This window comes from Amaranthus tricolor, chromosome 3, assembly GCF_026212465.1.
Source record: "Amaranthus tricolor cultivar Red isolate AtriRed21 chromosome 3, ASM2621246v1, whole genome shotgun sequence".
Classification (NCBI taxonomy): domain Eukaryota; kingdom Viridiplantae; phylum Streptophyta; class Magnoliopsida; order Caryophyllales; family Amaranthaceae; genus Amaranthus; species Amaranthus tricolor.
The window spans coordinates 21,359,303-21,383,850 of NC_080049.1; the positions used below are offsets into that span (position 1 = coordinate 21,359,303).

The 24,548-nt window shown below is 35.3% G+C and overlaps 2 protein-coding genes across 3 annotated transcripts; one reads left to right on the forward strand and one right to left on the reverse strand.

Moving 5' to 3' along the window:
- The first annotated feature begins 8,315 nt into the window (after positions 1 to 8,315).
- On the forward strand, positions 8,316 to 14,187 carry LOC130809287 (uncharacterized). Of its 2 annotated transcripts, none has more exons than XM_057674990.1 (7): positions 8,316 to 8,698; positions 8,782 to 8,849; positions 9,380 to 10,128; positions 10,342 to 10,477; positions 11,103 to 11,434; positions 11,518 to 11,621; positions 12,102 to 12,239. In XM_057674990.1, the coding sequence occupies exons 1-6, from the start codon at positions 8,374 to 8,376 to the stop codon at positions 11,615 to 11,617; spliced, it is 1,710 nt and encodes a 569-aa protein (XP_057530973.1). In that variant the 5' UTR covers positions 8,316 to 8,373; the 3' UTR covers positions 11,618 to 11,621; positions 12,102 to 12,239. The 2 variants fall into 2 exon arrangements, with proteins under 2 accessions (XP_057530973.1, XP_057530972.1); XM_057674989.1 differs by having other exon boundaries at positions 8,317 to 8,698; positions 10,339 to 10,477; positions 12,102 to 14,187.
- LOC130809288 (putative UDP-rhamnose:rhamnosyltransferase 1) lies at positions 12,262 to 13,668 on the reverse strand. Its single transcript, XM_057674991.1, has one exon. It carries the CDS (start codon positions 13,666 to 13,668, stop codon positions 12,262 to 12,264), a length of 1,407 nt encoding a protein of 468 aa, XP_057530974.1.
- Positions 14,188 to 24,548: the final 10,361 nt, after the last annotated feature.

The following is a 24,548-nucleotide window of genomic DNA, read 5'->3' on the forward strand; positions in this document are numbered from 1 at the left end:
TATAACAAAAGGACGAAACAACCCTATTAATGCCGTTGTGTTTTTTAGGTTGGGGGAAACAATTGTGTATGTTAATTATTGTGGCTAGGCATTGTCGTTACGAGTTGATGTCGAAGTCTATATTTTGTTTTTTGTTTGTTTGTTTGTTTTGACTCTGGTACTGCAGTAGCCAAAGGTTATAATTCCCTTCGTCTTATATTCTACAAAGGCTACGAAAACCCCTCACTCACACACTCTACAAACCACAAATTGATTCTTCTTGTTGTTACTGTACCTGATTCCTAAGATTAGGGGAGGTTCTGACTTATGAATATATTCAATATGTTTGATCGCGTACGGTTCTAAAAAGTTAAAGGCCTTAATATTAATTTATGTAGTATGTATTAAGTACTTCAAGATACAAAGTAATTTGAAAAATATCGTGATTAAAAAATGTTGAGTATTTAGAGCATGTAGGACAATATCCAAAGGCTTAAAATACAACTAAGCAAAAATATAACAACGAGAACAAAAGGTGTTGCTCGTTCGAGCATGGTTTGTTTGGTCAGGCAATGTGTTCCAAAAGTTTCTGTTTGATGTTTTGAGCATATGCTCGTTCAAGCGCCTTATGTGCTCATTCGAGCACTTAGGAAATTTGGCGTCAGAAAGTTTCTGGTAGTGTGTTTGGTTCATGCTTGTTCAAGCACATATTATGCTCGTTTGAGCACTTTGGAACAAAACATTTGTTCGTAAATCAAAACTTCATTTCATGGAGTGTTTTGTTGTTATGAACTAATGTTTTACTTGATATAATTAGTAAATGGATTTAGATGAATCATTGCTACTTTACTCTATAAATAAGAGTTCGTGCATGAAATCATTAACACTTTGATTACATCTTGAACATCAATTTCTAAGTTCATCTTTCTCTCGATCTCTTGAAACATAAAAGAGAGTTATAAACTCTTTTATTGTTTTTCTGGATTTAATCTCTACATAAACACATAATCATTTGGTTCAATTGGTTCGTACTAATCGGTTGATGTGATTGATTGTATCTCGTTGTGAATTTTCGATCTCATAATCCAAGTACCTTTGTGGGGGAAATATCACAAATGGAAAGTATGGTAGTCGCCTAACTCGCCTTCAATCTATATTAAGATTTCTGGTGACGTTCATTGTCGCAAACTAATCTTATTTACGGTGTTGTTCATTTTATGATTCATTCAAAGCAAGGAGTCCATTGCCATATACAAAGGTTCTGCATTATTATTTCTAATAAAAAATACACAAAGCCTTCAAAAAATTTATCAATTTTTACCTCGTCCCTACCTAACATCATGTTACTAGTAAATTATTGTTTTTAACCAATATATGTGACATTAATAATTATCCCATCGGACTCCGGGATGGTAAACAAGTGCTCTCAACCAAGCGGACTGATGTGTAGGCTCAAACAATGTTCTTCAACAAGAACGTTCTCGGCTTATCTTGCAATTTAATTTTATTACCCACCTTGTTGATTATGTGTTGAACTGAATATTTCGTTAATGTGTTGTGTGCTATACAGGACCTTTGCTTGGGGAGACAGACATTAATATTTCCAATTTTAAAACTTCGCCACCCCTTTCAAATGAAATTACAAATTTACCCCTAATTTTAAAAAATTACAATTTTACCATTCCCTACAAATTTCTTAATAATAATAATAATAATAATAATATCAATAACAACAATAATAATAATAATTAACTTTTTTATATTCTTCAAAAAGAATATAAATAAAATTAATAATAATAACAGTAATAATAATAATAATAATAATAACAACAATAATAAAATTAAAAATAATACTATTATTATTCAAAAAGAAAAAAAAAATTGAATAGCCCAGAACCGGGCGATTGGACCCCGGTTCAATCGCCAAAAAAGTGGCGATTGAACAGGGGTCCAATCGCCCGGTTTTGGGCGATTCTTTTTTTTTTTTGAAAATTTATATTAATAATAATAATAATAATAATAATAATAATAATAATAATATAATAATAATAATAATAATATTAATAACAACAATAATAATACAATGAATAATAATAATAATAATAATAATAATAATAATAATAATAATAATAATAATAATAATAATAATAATATTATTATTATTATTATTATTATTATTATTATTGTTATTATTATTATTATTATTATTATTATTATTATTATTATTATTATTATTATTATTAATATAAATTTTCCAAAAAGAAAAAAAAATTGTGATTCGCCCAGAACCGGGCGATTGAACCGGGGTCCAATCGCCCGGTTTTGGGCGATTCAAATATTTTTTTTTTCTTTTTGAATAATAATAATTATTATTATTAATTTTATTATTGTTGTTATTATTATTATTATTATTACTGTTATTATTATTAATTTTATTTATATTCTTTTTGAAGAATATAAAAAAGTTAATTATTATTATTATTATTGTTGTTATTGATATTATTATTATTATTATTATTATTATTATTATTATTATTATAAATAAGAAATTATTATTATTATTATTATTATTATTATAAATAAGAAATTTATATGGAGTGACAAAATTGTAATTTTTTAAAAATCAGGGATAAATTCGTAAATTCATTTGAAAGGAGGGTGATAATAAAATAAAAAGGGGTGGCAAAATTTAATAATAACTCCCTTAATATTTTTGTGGGGTTCTGAGAATACGTGACATGTAAACAAATGGAGTATTTTCTTTGAATTTGTGACATCGACATCTGAGTTATTCTTCTGACAAAGTAGTGCGATTTTTTTTTTCAATTAACTTAAGGGGGCGTTTGGTTGGGGTTAATAAACAAAGGGAAAGGAAATGGGTAGACCCGATTCCCTTTGTTGTTGTTTGTTTGCCACTCTCAATCATACCCTTTCCCCATTTTTAGTTTTGGGATTACCCAAAATTACTGCTTCCTCATTCCCCAACCCCCCTACACTTTTCCATTCCATTCCCCCTTCATTACCCATCAGTGACCTTTCCTCTCAAACCCTAATCACACCCGTCCGCCTCCTCCCTCTAGCTTTCCTCTGTTCCTCACGACGGCCGGCCGCCATTGTTCGTAGCTTTCTTCTCCTCAATCTCGACTTTCCTGCCGCCATTGTCAAATGTAAGTTATATCTTCTACTATTGCTGATTTGAATCTCTTTTCTCTTCTAATACTGTCGCCATTGTTCGATTTCAGTGGCCATTGTTCGACTTTCCTCACGACTGCTTTGTTCGACTTTCCTGACGACTGCTTTGTTCGACTTTCCTCACGACTGATTTCTTCGACTTTCCTCACGAATGCTTCATCTTCATCTCGATTAGCCAAATTGTTGTTGCTTCAATTCGCTTGACTGCTTCATCTTGAAGGATTCAATTTGACTGCTTCAATTCGCAGGTAAACCCAGTGATTTGCTTTCCTTATTAACCAAATTCTTGTTTGTTCATTTCGATTAGCCAATTTCTTGTTGCTTATTTTCTTGTTGCTGCTATTTGTTGTTGATGCCATTTCTTGTTGCTTCAAAGAAAGGGTAATTTTGTGGGTATATTGCTTGTAACTGTAGGATAGTTTATGGATGCAGTATGTGTTGGGTAATTTTGTGGGTATATTTCCATTTTGCTATTGATGTTCTTGATGTTCTTGATGGAGTATAATGTCAGGGCTGTTGCTTCATCTGGGCAGCTTCATGGAGCAATTCCATGTTTAGAATAAGGTGCTTTCCAATCTGTGTAATTGAGTTGAAGTTCTTGTACATAGCTTGATGGAGTATATTTCCATGTTTGGATTAATTGTAATTGAGTTGAAGTTCTTCTACATAGTTTTGTTGCTTGATTGTATTTTGATGGGTAAATATCGCCTTTTTGCCTTTTTTGGGTTGTTCTACATAGTTGTTATTGATGTTCTTATTGATGTTCATTTCTACAGAAAATGGCTAGCATTGGTACTTCTTTGAAAAGGAAGAGAAATTGGGACTGTATTCAGTTCATAATTACTATGATTAATTGTGTTGTGTTGCTACATTTGATGTTGTACTCGATGAGAAAAACTATATACGATTCCCATTATGTTAAGCTTGATAAAAAAACTAGGAGAAAAATGAGATTGCACAACTTGAATAGAATGATTAGAGAAAGTGACACTTTGTGTAGGAACTATCTTCGTATAAATCGATACACATTTGGTGTACTTTTAGAGATGGTTAGAGATATTGGTGGATTAAATGAAACAAGAAACACATGTTTGGAAGAGATGGTTGCAATTTTTATATACATGCAATTTTGTTTACTATGATCAGTATAGTTCAATTTTGTTTATTTGTATTGAATGTTATAGAGGATGGATGAAAGTAGTGCTAGTGGAGGTGGAAGGGGAAAAAACAAACGATTTTGGACTGCCCAAGAAGATAAGGCTCTTGCGGAAGCCTTGTCAGAGTTAGCTGTTGATCCTCACTGGAGGTGTGAAAATGGATTTAGAAGCGGCTACATGGATCGCTTAGAGGAGCTCATAGGTAAGGCTCTTCCTGGTTGTGGTTTGAAGGCTCTGCCACACATTGATTCTCGACTTAAGACACTTGTAGCCAAGTTTAGGGCTATTTCTCAAATGTTAAATACAAGTGGATTCGTCTGGGATGATGAAAAAAAAATGATTTCTGTAGATCGGGCTGTTTATGACGAGTATTGCAAGGTATGCCAACCTTTGTACATTTGACATTGTTTACTTTGAACAGTATGGTTCAATTATGTTTGAGATTGTTTGATGATGTTGTACATTTGAATGTTTGGTTCAGAATCATCCGAATTGCAAAAACCTGTTTGGAGTTTCATTTCCGCACTTTCATGAACTAATGAATGTTTACGGCAAGGATTACGCTACCGGAAAACCAGCTGAAGATTATGTTGAAGCAATACAGAATTTGCAAAACGTTGCCCCTCCACAAGTTACACTTGATTCAAGTGATGATGAGGGAATTGATGCTAGTGGTAATGCCACTCAAACTGTTACTTCTCCTCCTGCTAAAAAAATAAAGACTGAAAAAACTTCTAATAAAAGAAGTAAGAGAGGAAATGTTGGTGAAGGTAGTTCTAATGAGTTGGCTAGCTTACAAGCATTCATGAAAGACATGAATGTTCATCTTTCAACTATGGCAAATGTGATGGCCCGCACTGATGATCGTGAGCAAAAAGTAGTTGAACAGACTGAGAAAGTTTTAGAGGAACTACTATCTTTTAATTTAGAAGGTGTAACTCCTAACCAAGTTTTTGAAGTGGCTAACATTCTAACCTCACAACCAAACAAGCTCCTCATATTTTCAAAGTGTCCCGACGCTTTGAAAAGTGATTATGTTAAGAGTCTTCTTGGAGGAAATAGTAATGCTTAGATCTAATGTTGTGGTTCCATGAATGATTTTGAAAAGGACTAGAACACTTTTCGTATGTATTTTGATCTACAAACAAGTCATTATATGTAATTAATCGAGCTACGTTATTATTTAGAGTTATGTTTTTTCAAAAAATAATTTTTTCAAGTTTATCATATAACAACTACTTATTTTTGGAGAAAATATAAAAGAATTTAAAAAATCAAATTTTGATTCCTTAGCTTGAACCAAACAGTCACAAAGGGAATCATTCAGCAGTTCATTCCGTTTCCTGAACACAACCAAACAACTAGGCTAAATTAGGGGAATCCATTCCTTTCTCCTTCATTCCCTTTCCTGATTCCATTCTGATTCCCTTGTGCGAACCAAACGGCCCCTAAGTGATATTTCTAATAACGCATGTAATGTGTGTTATTGAGGAATACAACAAAAAATAAACTTCATGAAAATATAGTAGAGCTACTTCTTATTTTGAATTTCTTCATTGTGATTTGTGTAGGAAATATTATACTTTCCTTTTTTATGGTGCTACTTATTTTCTTATTTTGCTAGATGATTATTCTAGAGTGTATGGAGTATCCTATTTTTGATAAGATTAGGAATTTTAATATGTTTATTTCTTTTTTTTCACATGATTGAGCAACAATTTGATACAAAAGTTACCGTGATGCATATTGTAATGATATTGAACTCAGTTGTATGCGTCAGTATTTCAAACTTTATACTTCCTCCGTTTTATTATACTTATTACATTTGACTTTTTACGCAATCCAATTGTAGTATTATTTTATTTATTTATATGTTGAATTATACACATCTAAAAATTATAAAAAGTTAATATTCTGAAAGTATACAATTAGACGATTTAAACAAGACCCACTTGATTATATTTTTACTTACACATTAGCCGCAATATATAAAATAAGCTTGAATGATATATAATGCCAATAACCGAAATGTAACAAGTATTTTAGAACGGAGGAAATAGTGTTTTATTTAGAACATCTTGTTTTGACACAACCTCAATAAAATGGGAAGGTTAAGTGTAAATATTATGATAAGGGAAAATTTTAAAATTAAGGTAAAGTGAATAGTAACTAAAAAGAAAATGGGACAAGTAGATTGAATAAGAGGGAGTACTAATTTAAACTAACTTTTGATTCTTTTCTAATCATGACTAACAATCAAACTATTTACCAATAATAATTAATGCACATTTTGTCTTATTTCCTAAGTGCTCCCCAACATGATCATTGTAATGTTTAGGGTTGCATAAAGGTTGTTCTAAACTATTAAAAAATTTAGAACAAATCGTAATTTAGTTATTTGGTCTTGTTTATAATCTAAAATTTTTGGTCCTTTTTTATACGATTTACAATTTTTCAGGTTTGGTCTTGTTTCACAAAAAGTTAGACAAAAATATGCCATAAAAATTTTCATAAAGGATATATCATTTCAGCATAGATAGTGACACTTCTATTGTTAACCTAGTTGGTGAGAGAAAAGAGGAAGGAAGAAACAATATAGGGGAGGGAGGAAGGAAAGAATGAAAGATGAAAGACAAAGAAAATGAAAGAGAAAGAAAGAAGAAGAAGAAGAAGAAAGTAAGTAAGAACAAAGAGGGTAGTTGGGTTAACTTGGGTTAATCAAGTTTTAGGATGCTTTAAGTAAGCATTAAGAATTGTAATTACACGCTTACTTGGTAGGGTTTTAGGATATCTTAAGTAGACATTTAAAATTGTAACTACATACTTTCTAGGTAGGGTTTTAGGATACCTCAAGTAGGCGTTTAGGATTGTCAAGTAGTGTAACTACACGCTTATTTAGTACGTTTTAGGATACCTCAAATAGGCATTTAGGATTGTTCACAATATGTCATTTAGTTGTTTTTAGCATGCTTAAAGTTGTCAAGTAGGTGTTTTTAATCACCTGATTCTTGTAAACCTCAAACACTTACTTGGTATACCTCAAAACACCTGTTTGAAATATTTCAACCAACTACTTGACATACCTCAAATACCTACTTTACATACTAAAATTCATACTTAATATACCTCAAACACATACTTGACAACTCCAAATACCTACTTGTTATACCCTAAATACCTACTTGGTGTATCTCGAATCTCTACCTAACATAACTCAAACACCTACTGAATGTACCTCAAATACCTGATTGGTATATTCCAAATACCTACTTGGTATACTTCAAACACCTATTTGACAACCCGAAATAGCTACTTTATCTAACCCAAATACCTATTTGGCGTATCTCAAACCCCTACTTCATATACCTCAAACCCTTACTTGACAATCCCAAATACCTACCGGTATATCTCAAATTCCGACTGATATACCACAAATACCAACTTGATATATATTAAATTCCTACTTAGTATACTCTAAATCCCTATTTGGTACACCCTAAATTCCTACCATAGTAATGCTTAAAAGATAATTAATCAACGTGTTTTTATTAATCATTTTTTGTAGGTTGGGCCTCTTGAGAGTCGTTTCTTAAAAAGACGTTTTTTGAGAAGAATTATTGTTTTAAATTATATTCCCTCCTATCTGCTTGAAATGTCTTATTTGGTTTTTCAACACTATTCATCAATCACTCTTATTATGTGTTTTGTTTTAAATCTATAAGTTAAAACATAGTCAAGTGGGATCGTGTTTGATTTGTCTTATGTAAATTTTATTAATATTAACTTTTTATAATTTTTACTTAAGTATAACTGGAGATATTTAAGATTAAAAATATTTATTGACAAATATATTAAAAGTAAATCTGACATTTAAAGTTAATAAGAGGGATTAATTGACTAATGTAGTCCATCCCATCCCATGTGAGTTTCGCTACGATGACCTTGAGTCTTGACCTTACTCGGATAATAATCGTTAAATTGCAGGTTTCACTTTGTAATGAACTGAACAAACATAAAAATAACACAAAGGAAAAGAGAGGAGAGAATGACGGTTTTAGGCGAAGATGGAAGAGGTTACGATTTAGCGAAGAAACTCGAAAGCTTGGGGATATGGCGGACATGGCTAGGCGACTCTCTTTACTCTTCTTTTCTTAATTTTCTCTCTACACCTTCTTCTTGGCAAGCTTTCATGTCTTTTGACGATTCGATCTCAAAATCAAAGGCTCACATTCATCTTCAACTACGTGTTCGTGCTCTTCTTTTCGATAAAGCCGCTTTCTCTCTCTTCCTTCCTTCCACTTCGTCTTCCTCTTCTTCTTCTTCTTCTTCTTCTTCTTCTTCTTCTATTGTCTCTCTTCTCAATCCCTCTTGTAAGTCATTTTTCAGTTTATATTGTTGTTCTTGTTTCTAACTTTAGCCGGGACTGATTTATATTTGAAATTGTTTTTGGTAGATTTACAATTGCATGCTGATGATGTTTATTTCACTTTGGAGGATGATGCTTCTCTGCGAGAATCTAAGGTTTGTCTTAATTTATACTCGTAATGCTTTTCGGGGTTTCTGTTTGTTATGAGAGTTGATGAGTTGTTCTCGATTTAATTAGATTCTGGTTAGATTGCTGATAATTCGAGTGGATTATATGTGATTAGGGTTTTAATTGATTTTTCACCGCTTCAATGTTGATCAATTGTCAATGGACTAGGGTTTTTAGGAATTTGTAAATGTGGTTTTGAACTTTACTTTGAAGGGGTAAAGTTTGCTTTTTTATTAATTGCGATAACTCATTCACAATTTTGTTAGCTTGCCATGCTTGACTTTTAGTGTGACTTATCAATAAATCTCTCTCTCCCCCCTCTGATGGTAGGTGATCAGACTAGAGTGAGAAATTATCTTAATAGATCAATGGTGTTTTGTTTGATGCTCGTTTCGGCGACGTATCTTATCCCTTAATTTCAAGCATGAGTGATAGCATTTTCTTGTGGATGTTTTAGAGTGGGTTTATGAGTAGTTTTTGTTTCACTTGTTTGAGTTATAAACGGTGATTTGTGTAGGTTCATTCCCAGAGATATAGGGAGGAAGATTTTCCGGACACATGGTATCATCAGTTTATTGAGAACTTCAGGATGAACAAGCCATATATGATAGCTCCGAATCAAGATTCAGACAAACGTAACCCCAGTGGGATGTTTGAATACCTAAAACTGCAGGAGAAGCATAAGAGGAGGAGAGTAGTGTTTAAGGAGGACGGAAATGGAGGATTTGGTCATTCCAACTCTGAGAATAAGATGCAAGCTAATGCAGTTTTGGATGAGGATGCTTCTGGAAGCGATAACACATGTTTCTTTCCAGAGACGATGTTCTTGATGAACTCTGTACCAGATAGACCAGTTGCGACTAGAACATCGAATGATAATACGCAGAAAGTGGAGTTTTTTGGCGTTCTTGATACATTGCCAAAAATGACAACTAATAGTTCTATTATGCTTGAAAGACTTGGCATCAGGCCTGAGTATCTTGAACAGGGGTCTGGTCAATCCCGCACAAAAATTGGCTTGAATGGTAACAGAAAACAACTAGATCAAGAGCAAGCAATGCAATTGTCTAAGAGGATTGTTGCCCGCGTTTTGACCAAGGTGGGCTTTGATGGATCCTCTGAGATTCCAATTCGGGTCTCATCTCAGTTGCTCAGCTGCCATATCTCTAAATTAGGTCGCATTTTGAAAGTTCTTTCTGATAATTACAAGAAGCAATGTTCAGCCATGGAATTGCTTAAAATGTTTCTCCAAGTAACAGGAAATAGGTGGGTCTGGTCCTGTTAATTTTAAATCTAGAAGCTCTCTCATGTTTGTTAATTGTTGATAAATTTTGGGATAGCCTGATATATTTTGGATTGGAATACATTGTTCAAAATAAGCAACTTCCAGATAGATTCTTTTTTTCTTTGCGACTGCCATATCATGCATGACCTCAGTGCTACACATTGAAACCACATTCTTCTTTTCCCATGCAGTAGCCTTGCTAGTTTAGCAGAATATGTGAAGGATACTAGGAACATTGTACAGCAAAATCCACAGACTCCACAACAGATTCAGGGTATGCATCCACAGCATTCGTTATCACACCAAAATACCATTCAGCTTCCTCAACAGGTATGTTTTACATTTGTAATATGTATTATCTGAGATTTGCCTCCAAGTAGCTTGTAAATAATTTTTGGGTTTAACACTTACCAAGAAGTTGTAAAATTACTTTAATGAGATTTGACATTAAGTTGGACCAATGTTACCTAATTAGCTAATATCCCGCCCCCCCCCAAAGAAATAATTGTGAGAACTAAGACCAGAGAAATATGGTGGGTTTTGGTTTATTTGTGTCAAATTGCAAATCAGGTATTCTGAGCACTAAGCTGTGTGGTATAAAAAAGGCTTCAACCTTATCAAACTGCTTCATATAGAAACTTTGTTATAATTGAGGTCGACACCTTCCTTGCAAGATCCTTACAGAAATTTCCATATTTTTTCTGCACTATCAATCTGGTTGGATCCTGATGTTGCATCATCTTTATTTTCATGCTGAGTTTGAAATTATAATTTATACTCAAGGCTTGTTCTCTAGGACCGAGACTCAAACTGAACTGAATTTGGGAATATAAAACAGGCCCTTAGGCTTAGGGAGGACTCTACACATTAGCTCTTCTTTATATTAGCATTGTTTAAACTCATCACTGCTGGGAAATTCCAGTTACATGAGATTGAGATCTTGGGAATTGTGCAGATACCTCGACAAATAAATCAACAGACATCGCAATTGGTTCATCCCCAGCACCTGACGTTACAGCAGCAACAACAGTTTGAGAGAATGCAGAGGCGGCAAGCGCCTTCTCCTCGTCCTGTTATGACCATGGACAAGGATCGTCCCTTGGTAGAGGTGAAGCTGGAGAACCCACCTGAATTACCTTTGGAAAATAATGCCTTCAATACAATGAATAGCAGACCAACCAATCAATTCCAATGGCAACAGCACCAAGCTCTTCAGAGGTTCATGGGAGGGACTGCTAATCAAATGAGGCAGTCTGCTTCCATGCAGATACCACAGATGCTATCACCGTAAGCGTGCTTTGACTTGGTGAATTGTGTTTGTTTCTGATGGCACAGGTAAATGATGTAACGAATCCAGTTCTTTCATGTAGGAATACTGGGGCTGTTAGGGCGCCACCAGTGAAAGTTGAAGGTTTCCAGGAATTGATGGGTGGGGACTCTTCATTAAAGCAAACTTCTCCTTCGAAGTAGATTGGTAAGTATACAGAATTATGCATCTGTATGAAGTTATTCACAGTTGTTTTCCTAGGTGTAGTATCTGTAAATAAGTTTGTAGCCAACTTACGACTCCCCATGTTCTTAGTTGTTTTTGTGTATCGGTAATCTGATAACATCCTGTTGCCATTATTACAAAACCGTAGGATTCTGCTGACGCACTTTTAGATCTAACTTGATTTGTACATTTTAGAGAATATTTAGCAACTATTGAGATTATCTTGGTTTCTATAATTTGAGGATGCTTTTTCATTTTCGGAGAAACCTAGATGTTAAGCCTAGTTGTGATATGGCAAATTGATAGACTTTAAGCCATTCGGTTGTTTGTCAAATACTCAAATTAATAGATGATCTGAAATGTGCAAAATGATAATTTGCCTTTTGATTCTTTATAAAATTTGCCTCTAGCTCACCTGCTATTTTCTGATTTGTTTCTGAATGCCCTCCCATTGATTTGAAGCTTTGTTTGCTGATTAACTTGGAAGATGCAAGTCTGAGCGTGAAACATGATACAAGGACACCAACAACCACTATTGCAACCTAAATAAAGGAAATCTAAAAAGGAAATGACTAGATTACAAATTTTGATATCATATTGATTTACCAACCGTATTTCTATACTAGGCCTCAGATATGGGTCTGTTCCTGTAAAGGTATGCCTCGAATTCTTCAATGTATTGGTTGTGCAAGTTCTCATCAGCAACCATTCTACTCATTTTCTTTGCCTCATCTCTGTAAATCTTACCAAATACGTCCTCACACATCACCTTCAATGATTGTGCTACTGAATTCTTATCGAACGATCCATCCTGATTGTTCCTTGGTATTTCGAATCCAACTTTCTTTGCTTCCATAACTCTTGCATTTAAGCCTTGGTCCAAGACGAATGGCAGCATAATTAGTGGTTTTCCAAATTGAAGCCCCTCTATTATAGAGCTCCAGCCACAATGGGTCAAGAAAGCCCCCACTGAATTATGAGAGAGTATCTGAGCTTGAGGCACCCAACTCGTCCAAACCAAACCCTGATCTCTAGTTTGCTTCTTGAACCCATCTGGAAGCTCCTGTGGTCTACCTGCATGATTACGTAGTGCCCAGAAGAAGGGGAGCCTTGATAGCTCCAATCCAAGTGCCAATGCATTGACGACATCTTGGCTCGGACCTAATTCACTCCCTAGGGCCGCATAAACCACGGACTCATTTGTGTGCTTGTCCAGCCAATCCTTAATGGAGTGCCAGGTATCACTATTGGCCATTTGGTCTTCGTCTACTGAGGTTGGCAACAAGCCTACAGGTACCACAGGCTTTCTATGAAGCTTTTCTAAAAGTTGCAAATATTCTGCTTCAAGCTCCCTGCTGCTACGTATGGCAAATACATCACAATCACAGACAGAACATCCCCCGCGGAACATATCTGAAACGCCAGAGGCATTTTTTCTTGCAGCACTGAGGCTCTTCTTTGCTTCGTGGAACCGGTAGACAACGTTGTTTTGGAATGGGACCCACTCAAGTCGACCTGTCAAACTCTCAGGTTTACTCCATGTCCCAGCACCATCCTTGATCATATTTGATGATGGACCAAAGGATGCAGAGCTCCAGCCATTCATCAAAGAAAGGAAAGCCTTTCGGACACCTAATCTGTCAGCAATTGGAGGTAGCCAGTAACAAGGGTAATCGTAGATGATCCAGTCAATAGGAGTGGCACCTTCCAGGATGCTTGCCAAGGGTTCCTTTAGACCGTCATAAGCCTTCTTGAGTAACTCAACATCATCAAAAGGCATATCTGAGGAGGCCTCGGCCTTGGGGGGCAGGACTCCATCTCGTGGCAGTGGAATAGGGACTAGCTTGATAAAGGGAAGCAAGTTCTTAGGGATTTTCGGGAGGAGGCGCTCAAGATTTCGTGGAGTAGAAACATATGATATGTGATGGCCCTTTTTGGCCAAGTGCTTGGAGAGCTCAAGGAATGGAATCATGTGACCAAATGCAAGCCATGGGAACACCACTATGTCCAGAGCTTTCTTGTTTTCCATGACTTGTGTGAAATTACAAGAGAAGAAGATTACTGAATTTAAATGCACACTTGTAGAACAGTAGATCAATAATTGTGGATAAGCATTGCCGCTCTTTATTTGTGTTTTCTGTCAAAAGAGGTTATAGATTAACAAACACCTGTTTAGACGTTTTTTATTCTAGACTAGAATTGAATTCATTATATTATATTAGGTCTAGGTGGCGTTTGTCTTTGCTCAATCTTTTTATTGTACATACGACCATTTCTAGGTAATTGAACAGAAAGCGGTTGTAGGTACACTTGTTTATCAGCAAAGTTCTGCAACATAAGAATATTGCCTAACTATAAACGCGATGTGCTTGAAGCAATTGTCTGCCTGCCATATGTTTTGGAAAAAATTACCCAAAATAATTTCATATTTCACTTGTATCAATAATTCCAAACTTTGGGGGTGTTTGCTCAGAGTAACTGAGATAACTTGTTACTTGGTAGACAACGTGGAACTATATATATATGGAATGATTTTGATTTTCTCATCTACACCATCTCATCACCTACTCTTACTATATACTATTCTCTCTAATTACTTTTTTTTGGAAGGCAAATTTTATTGAACTACCAAATCAAAATGATACAGACTCAAAGACAGTCTGCCAGGACCCCTTCAAGCATCAGTATGAAGCCAAGGCCGAATGGTTTTCTTATCTCATTCTTCATGTGCTATGGGAAGCGAAAACCAACAAACAACTTACCGGCTATAGCAAACAACTAACACGGCAAACCAAAAAACAATACCAACAGGAAACGACAAATGAAAAACAAGAAAGAGAACCGACTAAAACACATCTACTACTGTGCATGCGCACTCCACAAGCTTTCCAAACATTCCTGGTCCTCACTTGACATCTTTGAATTAACAACTTGAATGCGTTGAGTAACCTCTTGTTTCACCTTATTAATTGTTCGATCTGGGGCCAGTACCTTCTTGTTCCATACGGGTTCATTGCGGGCTTTCCATAAATAGTATACAAGGCTGCTAATAGCGAATTTTTGAAATACTTAAGCAAAAAAAAAAAAATAATTAAATAAACTAAGTTCTAAACTTATTCCAAAAGTAAGCGTGAAAATTCCAAACCTGAGGTTTGGGTCTGTTCGCAGTTACTAACTGCGAACAGGTCAAAAAAGACGAAAATAGCTGTTCCCACTGGGAACAGCTATTTTGTCGTGTTGTTGTTCGCAGGTCAAATAGCTGTTCACAGTTAGTACGTGCGAACAACTATTTTGTCTTTTTTGACCTATTCGCAGTTAGTAACTGTGAACAGCCCCAAACCTCAGGTTTGAGAATTTCACGCTTACTTATGGAATAAGTTTGATTCTTAGTTTATTTTGTTAATTTTTTTTTTATTTTTTCTCTTATGTTTTTCAAATTTTCGCTAATAGCTAGTATGAATACTTGCCTTTTCCCTTTTGTATCTTTCCAATCCATAGAGCACAAGAGTTCAATTTCAAGTGTTTGCACCCAGCCATGTCAGAATGGCTTTATAGGAAATGTTCCAATTCATACAGAGTAATTTCTCTAATTAATCTTTATTTAAGCAAATATTCTTTTAATAACATACTTAGTCTCTTAATCTTTTTAAAAAGGAAAAATTACATAAACCTACATAATGTATACTAACATTTGCAAAAAGCTACCTATCATATATATATATATATATATATATATATATATATATATATATATATATATATATATATATATATATATATATATATATAAAAGATAAAGAGACGTAACTACACAGGAAATATAAATTGAATGCCTATAAATTAAATAAATAAGTAGAACCAACTACAAAATAAAAGAAAACAAAAAACTAATAATAAAAGAAACGAGAGAAGCAAGAGGGCAAGAACAATCTAAGAGAACATCAGTAGTCTAAAACATAGATATAGCGCCTCCGACTACCCCTATCCGTAGTCAGACCCTCAGAGAGGTTAAACTCATGCAAGTCAACTTTTATTTGCTTATCCCAAGTTCTCCTGGGTCTTCCTCCACTCCTCTTACCCTCTACTATAATGCTTTCTACCCTCCTCACAGGGGCGTCGAAAGTCTTTCTCTGCACAAGTTCAAACCACCTTAATCTATTTTCGCGTATTTTTCCAGAAATAGGGGCTACTAGTTTGTCCCTAAACTCTTGGTTCCTAATTCGATCTATCAATGTGTGCCCACACATCCACCTCAACATACGCATTTCTGTAACTTCCATCTTATGTTCAAAAATATTCTTTACAGGCCAACATTCGGTCCCATATCCATTGCACGTCTGATTGCCGCATGGTAGAATTTTCCTTTTAACTTGCTTGGGAATTTCCTATCACATAGCACAGCGGTGGCTGCACGCCATTTGAACCAACCCGCATGTATACAGTGATTTACATCTCCGTCAATCTCCCCATCCCTTTGAATAATCGATCCCAAATACTTGTACTTGGTCGTACATTTAACAACTACTTCATTAATGGACACTTCTGGTTCACCTACCTGTTTGTCCCACTAAAATCACAGCGCAAATTCTCGGTCTTTGTACGACTAATGCGCAACCCTTTACTTTCTAAAGCTTCCCTCTACTCAGCTATCAACACTATGTCGTCAGCGAATAGCATGCACTATGGTACCATCTCCCAAATAGATTTAGAAATCTCTTCCATAATGATAGTAAAAATAAAAGGGCTTAGAGTCGATCCCTGATGTAGTCCAACTTTAACCAGAAAAGGCACTGTTATCCCCACCGGTGTTTGAATGTTAGTCGAAACTTTGTCATACATATCCCGTATAGCCTTAATGTACACTGAAGAAATACCACTAGCCTTGAGGCTATCCCAGATGAAACGTCGTGGTATGCTATCATGCGCTTTCTCCAAGTCAATCAACACAATATGAAGATCCTTCTTTCGCTCCCTATATTTCTCCATCAGTCTTGTCAAAACACGAATTACCTCAATGGTTGACTTTCTTAGCATAAATCCGAAATGGTTCTCTCTAATCACCGTTTCATATCTAATTCTCCTTTCTATCACTCTTTCCCATTTCATTGTGTGGCTTAGAAGTTTGATACCTCTATAGTTCCCGCATACTTGCGTATCGCTTTTGTTTTCTAACAGAGGTATTAGTGTGCTATTCCTCCATTCTTCTGGCATCTAATGTAACCTAAAAATAACATTAAAGAGGTTAGTCAGCCAACGAATGCCCTCTTCTCCTAAACCCCTCCACACCTCAATCGGGATGTTATCTGGCCTGACTGCCTTTGTTCTCCCCATCTTTTAGAGAGCTTGTCCTACTTCTTCTGTGGTAATATCCCTCGTTGACTCATATTCCAGTTGGTCTTTAGATATCAGAAATTTGATTATTCGCCTCCTTTAGCCCCCTAGACTCATTGAGTAGCCGAGAGAAATATTTGAGCCATCTGGTTTTGATGTCCTCTTATCTCAGGAGAATTCTTCCTTCCTCATCCTTGATGTATTTCACTACCTCTAAGTCTTGCTGCTGCCTGGACCTAGTCCTTGCCAGCTTAAAATTTTGCTTCTCCCCCTCTTTGGTATCAAGCTTCCGATACAAGTCTGGGATAGTTTTCATGAGGTCTCCTCGGTTATCCTAGAACTCGCATTTCACCTGCTCATCGAGCCTAACTTGGGGTCCGTACGCACTGACAATGGATATGATCTCTTCCCCCACTACTATCCTAACTAGAATAATCCTGTCATTATATGTCCTTACTTCTACCAATTGCTTTAGGATATCATTAGACACTAGGATGCCAACCCCGTTACGTCTGCCGTCCAAACCTGCATATCACAACTTATATCCCTTTATACCTTTTGCTTTTTGCCCCTTCCATCTAATCTCTTGAACACATGTTACATGAATCATGTATTTAGAAAGCTCATTGGCCAACTCCATCGACTTGGCTTCTAGGGTACCTATGTTCCAAGCCCCCACTCTTAGTTCTAGATACTGCTTACGTTGCCCCCTGACCCCCTCTCTTTGGACCTGACCTCAGGTGACCATAATTGCTTTTTAATTCTATATTCAACTACTATGGAATAAGGTAAAAGGTTACAATCAGATCACTAACAGAGATCAACACAAAATAAACAAATAGATAAAATAAATAAATAAGTAAATAAATAATTAATTAAATGAAAGAAAGATACAATACTACTAAATATGAAAATAATCCTTTCAAAAAGTATGAGAACACTCCAAGATATAATTACAGCAAGTGCATATACAAAATACAACTAAAAAACAAATCTTCTAAACCCAAAACACCAAACTGCAGATTGAGTCTAGAATCTTGTGGAATTGAAACTAAAACTTTTGAATCAGCAAAGAAAATGGCCAAATCAATGGGTTATGAACTAACCTTTGCCTTAATCAGAATCAGATCAGATATAGTCAACGTTACATTAACATCAATTGTAATCTATAAAAGGGTGAAAGAGTGCAAAGGACAAAATCAAAATAGAAAAATCATACTCAACAAAATCAAAATCAAAATAAAAAGAATTATAATTAAGAACAACAAAACAAGAAATTGAAAAAAGAGACAACAAAACCAAACCTGATATGGAAACAAATGGAAAAAAACCTGAAATAGGATTGAAAGACCGAAGGTGGGTTGGCGTTGTGGTGGCCGGTGGCCGTTTGTGGCGAACACACTACAGCTATACACAAAGTCTCGCAGAGGCAGTAGGCTCGAGGAAGCAGCAGGCCAGAAACTGCCGGTGGTGGTGACTGATATCCCCGATTCTCTGTTAGTGATCTGAAAAACCCACACTCACCCTTAAACACACCACCAGCATAAAACTGAAAATCAAACCCATCACCTTCAATTCCCACCGACACCGACTGGTCTATTCTCAGTAGCCGTGTAAGGGTAGTTAGCCTCTGTGTTGAGGCCTCCGTGAGTGGTGATGTAGTCGAAAGCTGTGTCTAGTAAACCACCTTCACAACCAGCGTCCAACACAGTGTCGCAGTCAACAAGTTCTTGCTCGGAAAGAGAGACTAGTTTTTATCATACATATATATATATATATATATATATATATATATATATATATATATATATATATATATATATATAATATAGATAGATGGATAGATAGATAGAGAACCTTATATGACATAAATGTTTTGGAAAACACTACAACTTAACAAGATTTGGCACTTTGGCAGTAGACTGTTAAGCGGATATTTGACTTATCACGTTTTTGGCACATGATACCACTTAGTGAACCTTATGTAATGATTTCTCCTTTCTCCCTAGTAATTTCCCTTCACACTCTTTCTTTCTCACTGTTCATAGAAACAACATCTATTGATAAGTTAATTCATCTCATTTATTGCATTATACAAACAACATCTATTTCTTTCTCTCTACTGTAATTTCCTTTTTATAGTTTTGTTCTTAAAGCATTTCACTTTTCTATTTCAATATCGAATTTTCTGGGTTTTACTACTCCACACCCTGAACTCAATAATCTAAATTTCTTTTTTTTTTTCTGTGATTTGTTAATAGTGGGTAAAAAGAGGAGAGGAGTTAAGAGAAATCCATTTGATTGCAAATGGATAACTAAACAGGGGTAATTTTTTTTCTTACGTTTCATGCTTAATTTTGATTTGATTTAATTTGTGCTTAGTTAATTCATGTGTTAATTTTTTATAACAACTTTATGCCATTGATCAATTTCCTTCTTTTCCTAGAATTGTTTTTAGGGTTTACTTGATTGAATTTTGCTAACAGATTAGTTGTCCGAAAGGCTTTCCTTTCTTACCAAAACCTGTATAACATCAGTCGGTCCCTTGAGAGATTGTCTTTTTGAAAGACGTGTCTTAGCCTAGCCCATCAAATCTTAATTCCTACTTAATGTATCTTTAATGCTTACTTACGTCATCCTTATTACCTACTTACATCATGTCCTTTGATGCCTACATACACTAGTGGAAAAAACTTCATCTGTTGCGGTTTTTTGGCCATTATTTGCTGCGGTTTTGGCCCCAGGCAATAGTGATAGCAGCAAATGGCCTATTTTAAATGCTGCGGTTTAACACCGCAGCAAAAAAGGGCATTATTTGCTGCGGTCAACACTCAAAACCGCAGCAAATAAGTGGCATTATTTGCTGCAGTCAGCCTCAAAACCGCAGCAAATAATCACCACTTATTTGCTGCGGTTTTGGGGGCTGACCGCAGCAAATAATAATTATTTTTTTTTCTTTTTTCGTTTTATGCTAACAATAATCCAATAATAATGTACAATGTAATAACAATAATTAATCCAATAGTAATCCAATGATAATCATAAATAATCACCAATAATCTCTTTGTAATAAAAAACTCTTGGCGTACAAATATATATATATATATATATATATATATATATATATATATATATATATATATATATATATATATATATATATATATATATATATATATATATATATACATTAAAGTTCTAAAAAATCTATACTAATTACAATTTATCAAGGACAAAAATTAGTAAGATATGCGGCAATCTTGTCTTTTAATTCGTGCATCTCTCCACTTCTCAGAGGGCGTGTTTCCCTCAGAATGTCGTATTAAACCTATAATATAATATAAAATTAAAAGATTAATAAACATTAGATTTTACCAATAATAATAATAATTTAAGAACGTAACAAATACTTACGGCATCTATGTTTTCAACTCCAACCTCCTTCACGGATTTTAAGATATCGTCCATGTATTTGATAGTGTAGTTGCCGCAATCAATGGAATTAGAAGGTTGTCGAAAGCACTAAGAGAAAATAGATGATAGTGCCAAAAAAGCATAAAATCGCAACTTAATACGTAATTTTTAGTATATGACTATGATTTTCAATTCTAACCACTTCAACACAATAATATATACCAAATAGTGTTGGGTGCCAAGTTTCGTGCAAAACAAACCAAGTTTCGTCTACTTTATGCGCAAAAGTGCCAAAAACGCTTAAAAACCCTTAAAATCGAAACTTAACACGTAATTTCTAGCATAGGACCATGATTTTCAATTATAACCACTTCAACATAATAATATATACCAAATAGTGTTGTGTGCCAAGTTTCATGCAAAACAAACCAAGTTTGAACTACTTTATGCGCAAAAGTGCCAAAAACGCTTAAAAACGCTTAAAATCGCAACTTAACACCTAATTTCTAGCATACGACTATGATTTTCAATTCTAAAAACTTCAACACAATAATTTATACCAAATAGTATTGTATGCCAAGTTTTGTGCAAAATAAACCAAGTTTGAGCTTTTTTATGCGCAAAAGTGCCAAAAACGGTTAAAAAACCTTAAAATCGCAACTTAACACGTAATTTCTAGCATATGACTATGATTTTCAATTCTAACCACTTCAACACAATAATATATACCAAATAGTGTTGTGTGCCAAGTTTCGTGTAAAACAAACCAAATTTGAGCTACTTTATGCGCAAAAGTGCCAAAAACACTTAAAAACCCTTAAAATCGAAACTTAACACGTAATTTCTAGCATACGACAATGATTCTCAATTCTAACCACTTCAACACAATAATATATACCAAATAATGTTGTGTGCCAAGTTCCGTGCAAATCTGATACAAATGTGGTTGTATCAAATGAAGATACCAAAGGAGCCCATACAAGGCTGCGTAGGCTGCATACAGACCTCACAGAACAGGTCATGGCTTCAGAACAGCATAGCAGCAAACTAGCGACCAGAGCACGTTGCACGACACGTGGAGACCAAACCTATGCATCCAGGACCTAGGCTAAAGTGGAAATGGAATCTTGGTACTTAGATCTAGCTATCAAGGTCCTAAAACCAATCTAACAATCCCCGTGGACTCCTAGATGCTAAGCTGAAGGAGGGCTGCTCGACAGTTTGCTACATCAGAATTGTCTAAGTGTTTTTTTGTTTTATGTTTCTGTTTTAAGTGCCCATGTAATAGCACGCGCGTTTTAATAGGCGTGTGCTAATATAGCCGTTATGTTAGTTGAGAGCTCTATATAAGGAGAGCCTCACTTGTGTAATAAACGTTGAACAACTTATGTTTCAGATTTAATCGAAGTAATATAGAGGTATTTCAGAACATTAATCCTTGGTTATGTTGGTGGTTGTTTCGTGTTCTTTTCATGATCATTTGTAGTTTTTGTCTGTGTCATTAATCAAAGCCTCCGCACATCATTAATCCTTGCATAACCAAGGCCTTAATCAGCTCCGGTTTCGCATTAAAATCAAACCAAGTTTGAGCTACTTTATGTGCAAAAGTGCCAAAAACGGTTAAAAACCCTTAAAATCGCAACTTAATACGTAATTTCTAGCATATGACTATGATTTTCAATTCTAACCACTTCAACACAATAATATATACCAAATAGTGTTGTGTGCCTAGTTTCGTGCAAAACAAACCAAGTTTGAGCTACTTTATGCACAAGAGTGCCAAAAACGCTTAAAAACGCATAAAATCGCAACTTAACACGTAATTTCTAGCATATGACTATGATTTTCAATTCTAAAAACTTCAACACAATAATATATACTAAATAGTGTTGTGTGCCAAGTTTCGTGCAAAAAAAACCAAGTTTGAGCTACTTTATGCACAAAAGTGCCAAAAATGCTTAAAAATACATAAAATCTCATCTTAACACGTAATTTCTAGCATATGACTATGATTTTCAATTCTAACCACTTCAACACAATAATATATACCAAATAGTGTTGTGTGCCAAGTTTCGTGCAAAACAAACCAAGTTTGAGCTACTTTATGCGCAAAAGTGCCAAAAACGCTTAAAAACGCATAAAATCGCAACTTAACACGTAATTTCTAGCATATGACTATGATTTTCAATTCCAACCACTTCAACACAATAATATATACCAAATAGTGTTGTGTACCAAGTTTCGTGCAAAACAAACCAAGTTTGAGCTACTTTATGCGCAAAAGAGCCGAAAAAGCTTAAAAACGCATAAAATCGAATTTGTGTACCTTTATTGCTGTCATTGTGCTGAAATGCATGGGAAAAGTAATACTATATATATATATATATATATATATATATATATATATATATATATATATATATATATATATATATATATATATATATAACACTTAATAAAATCAAATTGGTAAAATAACTAATATTACGTACGCATTCAACAACGCTTTGAATTTTGTGTTGCGAGGCTGGCTTTGAGGTTTTTGTAATGAGTCGAAGACGTGCACATTGTTTGTTAATGACATATGACCAAAAGTATCCAATGCAAACTAAAAACGCAAATTTAAAATCAACAAATTTGAGATTAGGTGACTTTAAAAATAAAAAGATAAGTTCAATTTCAAAAATAAAACTTACTCTTACATATATGGAGCCATGTGAACGTGTGTTTAGATGCAAGGGAATTAGTCAAAGCAATCTCAATGTATGCTCTGACGTCATCTTGATCATTTACACATTTAGTACCCAAAATCGACTCAGGACAAAACCATCCAATTTTTATTGGAGGTTCGCAAGAATTTAGCTCCTCGTAAGCCGCATTAAACTCACGAATAAGAGTTTTGTTAGTAATTCGGTTATTAAAACAATTAAACAACAATGCCTAACTTGTAAGATAATGAGCATCACCTCATGTAGACATGGATAAGAGCCACGTTCAGCATCTCTCCTCTCAAAAATTGCCCAATGTCACTAGGACCAATAATTATAAACGGGCTTTCTAAAAAGCAGATTTATTCCTTCTACAAGTTTAGAATGATTGGGTCTTCCTCACGCAGGCGAGATGCACAAGTGAGCAGCCATTTGCAATCTTGAGAGAGATCGTTTACCTCCGCATCAGTCAAAATTGGAGTGCTTGGCATCGACTTTGACCCAGTCCACACCTTTTTTGAGGAACCGATCTTTCTCCAAGATCCCTTTGGACTCTTTTGCTATTTCAATTTATTCAATTAAATTAGTGTAAGAATGCAATTAAAAAAATAAAAATAAATAAGGTACAAATGATTCTTACCATGTTAGTGAATCGGACCCAAGTATATGGCCATGTGACGAAACTACCTAGGGCGTCTGATAGTTTCTCAAGGCTCCATGCTGGCATTGGAACCGGGAGTGATAAATCTTCAAACCCCTTTACAATAGTTTCCACGGTCACACTAATATGGCCACTTGTAACATGCATATGCACTGATTGGCCCTCTTTGGTTGGCTGGGCCACACCATATGCAACCTCAATTAAGTCGCCATCACTAGCAACACCTAACTGAGACAGCAAAAGAGAACAAGGAGTCGCCTCCTAAAAATTGTGTCGTTTAGTATAATAAGCATCATAATAAAATATTAACACGCGTTGCAATTTAAATTAATAAGTACTTATATATTTAAAAACTATGTACCTGTAGCACTGGCTCCGCAGTAGGCTCCAGATTTTGAGCAACGGAGTTTATGGTCTCCGGTGTGGGATTTTCCCCTTCAGGGAAAGTAATGGGCAGGGGTGCTACGGGGGTAATGGGCTCGGGTGTTGGCTCGACCGAAGCATTAGGATCCCCATGTTGACTTTTCTGATCCTCGACAATCAGGTTTGCCAAGTCAACAACGGGTGCTCCCATCTTCTGCAACACGACGGCCAGTTTGGCGAGAACATCCTTCGTAATCTCTGCTCGGAGGGTTGCTACTTCATCCCGCAGCGTCGTTCGGGATTGAGTAGCAACAAACTCTTTGCCGAATGTCTTCTGTAACCCCACGCGGACACCTCCCTTTCCGACTACCCGCCCACTGTGGTCTTTGTAGACTCAATTAGGAACGGGAACAGCAACAAGAGGGGGGGGGG